At 35.0% G+C, this 7,500-nt stretch overlaps 1 protein-coding gene across 2 annotated transcripts in view; it reads left to right on the top strand.

The window, feature by feature from the left end:
• The first annotated feature begins 4,072 nt into the window (after positions 1-4,072).
• LOC119590730 (myb-related protein B-like) overlaps positions 4,073-7,500 on the top strand; it is a 68,923-nt gene continuing 65,495 nt past the window's right edge. For both annotated transcript variants that reach the window (XM_037939432.1, XM_037939459.1), the window contains exon 1: positions 4,073-4,297. In XM_037939432.1, coding sequence (XP_037795360.1) covers positions 4,275-4,297 — 23 coding nt within the window. In that variant the 5' untranslated portion in view covers positions 4,073-4,274. The remainder of the gene's footprint in view (positions 4,298-7,500) is intronic.

Here is a 7,500-nt window from a genome sequence, read left to right on the forward strand (position 1 = left end):
CATCTACACACACACACACACACACACACACACACACACATATATATATATATATATATATATATATATATATATATATTATATATATATATATATATATATATATATATATATATATATATATATATATGCGTGCGTGCGTGCGTGTAGTCATTCTGCACCGTGAAGATATCCTGTGTCGTGATTCTTTTTCTAAATCCCTGTGAAAACTAGCCATATATTTCTCCTTGATACGAACTCATTGTTTCAGGATATACCATTAAAGGTAATTTAAGGCTGATTACCTTTTGTCATTCAAGTTGTCCTGAAGTTTGAAACTTTTAATAAACATCGGCCTAATGCTGTTGATTACTATGGTATATTGATGGCTACTTTTAACGAATTATACTATACTCTTCGTGCTATGAATCAGTTTGATATAGGAATGGAGACTTTTATTGCATTACTGTTTCTAAAATATGTATCTAAAAATAGGATTTGATTAATCAGAATCTATACATTACCGATGGTGACAATTTTGGGGATGGTCATGATAAAAACAGATTGGTAAGAATATTGATAAAAAACATTTATTAATGTTGATGTTGTGATTATTGTATTAATAATAATGATGGTGATAATAATAATAATGATGATAATTAAGATCATGATAACTGTGATAATGATAATAATAATAACAGTAACAACAATAGTAATAGTTATAACAATGGGGATGATAATGATGACGATGATGATAATAAAAGTAACAATAATAATGGTGAAAAACAATGATATTACAACTAATAAGATAATAGTCTTAATAATTATTACAACTAATAGTAATAATAATAATAATAATAATAATAATAATAACGGTAATAATGATAATCATCATTATTAATAATCGTAATAATAAGTACGATAATGATAATAGTAATGATAACAATAATACCAATATTAATAAATAATAATAATAATAATAATAATAATAATATGATAATAATGACACTGATAATTATCATTATTATCATCACCATCATTACTGTAATAATCATAATAATGGTATTAACAACGATAATGACGATGCAAATAATAAAGATGATGATAATAACATTAATGATAATAATTATAATGATAATCATAGAAATAGTAACAACAAAATATCAAGAAAATAATGATACTACTAATAATGATAATGATATACATAATCATGATGATAATAAAGGCAGTAATAATAATAATGAAGATAAAAATAATAATAATGATAATAGTAACAATGATGATGATGATAATGATAATAGTCATAATAATGTTAATGATAGTAATGTTAAATATGATGATAATAGTAGTAATAGTAGTAATTATATTCATGATAATTACCATAAATTATTATGATAATGATAATGATAATAATATTAATAATGATGATAATATTAATAATGATAATGATGATAATGATAATGGTGATGATGATGATGATAATAATAATAATAATAATAATAATAATAATAATAATAATAATAATAATAATAAATACATAAATAAATAATAGGAATGATAATGATGTTGATAATAATAATATTAAATATTGATATAAAATTCTTAATCGCAAGAACAATAGTGGTACTACGAGTAACATCATCGGTAAAGACAAATGTAATGTTTGTATAGAAATAGCAGCATGAATGATAAGGATCCAATAATAACAAAAACACAGAAACTATTCGTAGCATAAGAACAATGCAGTGGTTTACGTTTGTTTTGCTTCGATTGCGAGACTTACTTTTAATTTAGGTGAATGAGATTTGATTACAAACAGAAAGGAGTGTAATTATTTCGTCGTATTTTTGTGGGATTGTTAGTTTTTAGGCATGTTTCACTTACTGTGTTTACGTGCGCATATGTACACAGACACACACACACACACACACACACACAGACGCACACACACACAAACACGTACACACACACACACACACACACACACAAACACATACACACACACACACACACACACACACACACAACACACACACACACACGCGCGCGCGCATAATTATGTATCTATCTACATATCTGTCTGTATATATGTATATATATATATCAATATATATGTATATGTAAATATATATTTATATGTACATACACACATACACAGTTATGTTCATCTATCTATTTCTCTACAGATATTTATGAAGCGTGTGAATTCCTTACTATCAGCTGCTTAGTACACCCCACTGTTTCTGGAGCATATCGCAGCTGCTCAGAAAACCGTAATTTCACTGACTACTGACTAAGCCCTACATCTCTTTTATACGACAGATGTATTGAGAAGGCTTGCCATTGTACAGGGTATGATAATGATGATTATGACGATTATAATAGCGTGTCATGATTGTGATAATGGTGATAACAATACCGCTTGTCATGATGATAGCATTATGATACTGCTGTTAGTAATAATAATAACAATGATGATTATGACAGTGATGCCACATACACAGTTATTACATTGACTTTACACATATGATGATTTAAAAAATTATAAGAGAGTCTAGTAGTAATAATAATAGTAATAATAATGATAATAAAAGTACTAGTAATAATGACACCTATAATAAACTTCCGTTAAATTGTGAAACATATCTCACATTTCGTATTATCTTATTTTCCCTTCCCGTTTCGTTATTTTTTCCATTACTGTTTATCCATTAGCGTTATCAATCATCGCCATCGTCAGACAATGTGGTGATAACAACGACCCAACGAGGTTGATTATATGAAGAACAATAATGATCCATTGTTTCATGATTCATTCACTGTTCGTTCATTCACTCGTGACTCATTCATTGTTCTCTTATTAAACTATTTGTTACATTACGTCTGCTATCAATATCTTTATCATATTACAAGTAGTATTAGGTTATCATAATAATTTTCTTCTATTCTAATTGTTTCCATTTTTATGGATAATTATCATATTGATGGTATTGATACTAGTAATATTAATGATATTAATGATAATAACGGTGACCATCATGATTATACTAACAATAGTAATAATAATAGCAATGTTGGTAATGATAATTATAATAGTAATAATGATAATGAAAATAATAATAATTACAATAATAATAATAATAATAATAATAATAATGACAATAATAATAAGGATGATAATGATAACAGAAATATTAACAATGATTGTAATAATATTAATGATAATCTGAATGACAGTAATCATTATCTCAAAACAATTACATCATCGATAATATTACCGATACACACTAAAAGTAGAAATGTAATGAGATAATATTCTTAATAATAAAACAGAGGCACAGATATGATTTACTTTATGACATATCAGACGCAGATTATAAGAAAAGGACAAATATTGGTGTAATAAATAAGAAAATTAAATCCTCTATATATTTTTTTTAGTTATATTGGAAAAAAATTAAAATGATAAATGTGTAAAACTGGGATAATTATCGCGATACGAATAAAGGATGAGAAATAGCCTTCATAATATTACGTTTATTTCGAAGATTAAAGCTATTTGTGCCATTAGTTATTTCATAATTTATCCAATTTATCCACGCGAATGGTCGTCCCGGTATTTAAAAATCTGCCAATAAAGTATAACCAGAGGAACAGAGATGTGTAATAGTGAATATCGCGGCATTTTTTCTTCGTAAATTCAGCTTTCAAAAGGTCTATTTACAGCTTTTTAGAAGTCTTAGGCCTCGCGCGTTCCAATATTTTGAGCGCCTTCTGTCATTATCTTCACTAGCATATCATTGCGGTAATTAATAAAAAGAATAATAATACATCAACAATCTGCATGATCATATGATAAACTTCCCGTAACCCCATAAGGTAAAAAACACCGCAAAACCCACAAAAATAATTATCAAAATAATGAAAAAACTGAAAACCCTAGACTTGCGCAGAAGCGAAAATCCGTGCCGCCGCGCAGCCCAACCGACCAATCACCGCCCCCGTCTCGCAACCAACCGCCGTCGACCAATCAGCGACGCGCTCTCAACCGCCCATGGGCTTTAGGCGCCAAAATACGACCGCCGCCATCTTGGCCTCAGTTGCGTTGTGGTGACGTTAGCGTGAGGGAGGAAAAGTGACGAGCTCGTGTTCCGTTCCGATTTAAAAACCCATAAAATTATCTCTTAAAAAGGAAAAAATAAGAAAAAAAGGAAGACAATCCGCAGGCGATTTCTCTTTTGTTCTCTCCGGTTACGAGGTGGACCTAATATGACAGCGTGTCTAGAGCGGGAATAATGTCGCAAAGCAGCGTTCACAGGTGAGACTCTTTATTTTTTTTTTCCCTTTTTTAAGAGCGAGGAGACGATATTCCGGCCTCTGTTCTAAGCCCTAAATCTGCCTGAATCGTCGAGGAACCAGCACGTCGGTGTTTCTGAGCGAATTAGGAGAAAAATCGAGTTAAATAAGAGCCAATGGGTGACAGGAAGACGCGTCTCTCCTCGCCGCTGACACTTAAATCTCCTTCCTTTTTTTCCCCCTCTATTTCTTCTTTATTATTGCATTCTCTCTCTTTCTGTCTCCTTCTCCGTGGTGGAATTGTCGTGTTTTGATCATTTGTTCGAGAAATAGGGTAAAAAAAAAGAATGTTTTTGGAGATCGTTCGCCAAATCTCGTTTTCTATGAGTGTTGACATTCGTGGCATCGGATTTTTATTAGTTGTATTTTTATTGGTATTTTGCCATTTATTATTATTCTTTGTATTGGTATTTTTATTAATGATGTTATTATTTATTGTCTTAGTATTTTTCTTGGTTATTATTTGAGATGGTATTTTTATTTATTTATTATTTGTATTAGGATTTTTATTATATATTATTTATATTAGTATATTTTATGATTTCCTGTATTGTGTTGTTATTTTTATTTATTCCTATTTTATTATTTTTGTATCATTTATTATTTATTTTCTGCTAAATTCCAGATGCCATTTGTATTAATAATCGTTGTGTTTGGTAGATCTTCCTAGAGCGTATTTTGCCGAACAAATAATCTAATATGCATGTAAATAAGATAATAAGGCGTTGTTGGGCGCAGTTTTGGTTTGTGGATCACTGGTCGTAGGATTTGGCGTAAGTGTACAAGTTTGTAGATTTCGTGCGGGGATCCGAGGAGGCTATAAAGGTCGTGAATCCTGTCGATAGGTACTTCAGCTGACTTCGTAGGCGTTGCTTTTCGTGTGCGGTGTTTTCCAACGCGGCTCTTGTCGGGGGGGTTACATTCTTTCGGATGCGGTCGCCTTTGTGTCTTTCCCCCTCTCTTTTCTCCTGTCTTGCTTTCTTCTCCTCTCTCTCTCTCTCTCTCTCTCTCTTCTCTCTCTCTCTCTCTCTCTCTCTCTCTTCTCCTCTCTCTCTTCTCTCTCCCTCTCTCTCTCTCTCCCCCCTCTCTCCTCTCTCCCTCTCTCTCTCTCTCTCTCTCTCTCTCTCTCTCTCTCTCTCTCTCTCTCTCTCTCTCGGACCTAGCGTACGATCTAGATGATAAGAGAGAAGCTAATTTAAAGACAATTTTTTCTCATAAGACACATAGTCAGCGTCCGTGCATGGGACCGCGTTTATAATTCCCCTTCGCCCTCTGCTGTCACGCCCGTTGAGTGTGGACGTTACCTCATTTACAGTCTTAAGGGGGAAAGGGTTAAGGAGGTGAAGGAAGCACGCCCTCCTCTTCTCTTCTCTTTATCTATTATTTATCTTCTCTTCTCTTTCTCTTCTCTCCTTTTTTCTCCTCTCTCTATATCTATCTATCTATCTCCTCACTCCCTCCCTCCCCCACCATCACCCACTTCCTTCTCTTCTTCTAAAAGGGTGAAGTATATTCGGATCTCTCCTTCCACGAGAGAGGGAGGGAGGGTGTTCCCGTGAGACAAACCGACCAGGTCATCGCAGGTCACAGTCCCGCAGGAAGGGGGAGGGAGGTCAAGCAACTGTAGGGTTCACATCCCTTCAATCTAACCTCAGAACCGAGAATTTTCGTGTCACCTTACTTGTCCTTCCACCCCCCCCCCATCCCCCTCACTCCCTCACAGACGAGGTCACGGGGTCAGGTCAACATTGGGAAGATGCGTGGGTGCGTGTGACCCTTTATGGCCGCCGGGCGTTAGATTATTAGTATGATTTCTGCGCTGCATACTTAACGAGGTCTAATTAGCATGTCTGATAGAGAGCGAAACAGATCAGACCGAGAATGTAGGCCTAATTGCACATAGGCCTATGACCATACATGAAAACTAGGTTTTCATTAAATTGATTGAGGCTTAATTGAGGAATGTTGCTTTGCTTTAGTTCCGCCTTTCGCGCAGCAGAACGTGGTTTAGTCGATGCTTCTCATTACTGAGAGCTAGACAAACTGGGATGAACTGTATTCTATGAAATATCATTTATATAGATGTGTATGTACATATGCGCACGTTCAGTCAGTCTCTCTCTCTCTTCTCCTCTCTCTCTCTCCTCTTCTCTCTTCTTCTCTTCTCTCTCTCTCTTCTCTCTCTCTCTTCTCTCTCTCTCTCTCTCTCTTTCTCCTCTCTCTCTCTCTTCTCTCATCTTTTTATCCTCTCTCTCTCTCTCTCTCTCTCTTCCCTCTCTCTTCTCTCCTCTCTCCTCCTCCTTCTCTCTTCCTCTCTCCTTCTCTCTCTCTTCTCTCTCTCTCCCTCTCTCCCTCTCCCTCTTCTCTCTCCTTCTCCTTCTCTCTTCTCCTCCTTTCTCTCTTCTCACACCATCACTTACCTACTCACTCCACACATACCTACACACACATACCTTACCACATCCATACCTTACCACGCTTACACTTACACACGCATACACTTACACACATACACTTACACACACATACACTTACACTTACACATACACTTACACACATACACTTACACACACACACTTACACACACATACACTTACACACATACACTTACACACATACACTTACACATACACTTACACACATACACTTACACACACATACACTTACAACACATACATACACTTACACAACATACACTTACACACACATACACTTACACACACATACACTTACACACACACATACATACACTTACACACACATACACTTACACACACATACATACACATACATACACATACATACACATACATACACATACATACACATACATACACATACATACACACACACACACACACACACACACACACACACACACACACACACACACGTTTATGCATGTATGTGTGTCTGTGTATCTATATATTCGTATGTATGGGATGCTCGTTGAGATCCTTGGCGAGCGTTGGGTGGAGGATGTGGCGGTGGCGGCGCGGTCACGGGGTCGCGACCTCGTGACACCCGGGCCTCAGTGTCCTCTTGGTGGTAATATTCTTGTACTTAAGCCTTGATGGAGATCTTGAGTTTAAGGGCGGTCTGCGAGGCGCGTGTGGGTGATGGTGCTTTTCAGGGCTTGGGATTATTGTTCGTTTTTTCTCTGTT

Source organism: Penaeus monodon, chromosome 3 (genome assembly GCF_015228065.2).
Source record: "Penaeus monodon isolate SGIC_2016 chromosome 3, NSTDA_Pmon_1, whole genome shotgun sequence".
NCBI classification, from domain to species: Eukaryota; Metazoa; Arthropoda; class Malacostraca; order Decapoda; family Penaeidae; genus Penaeus; species Penaeus monodon.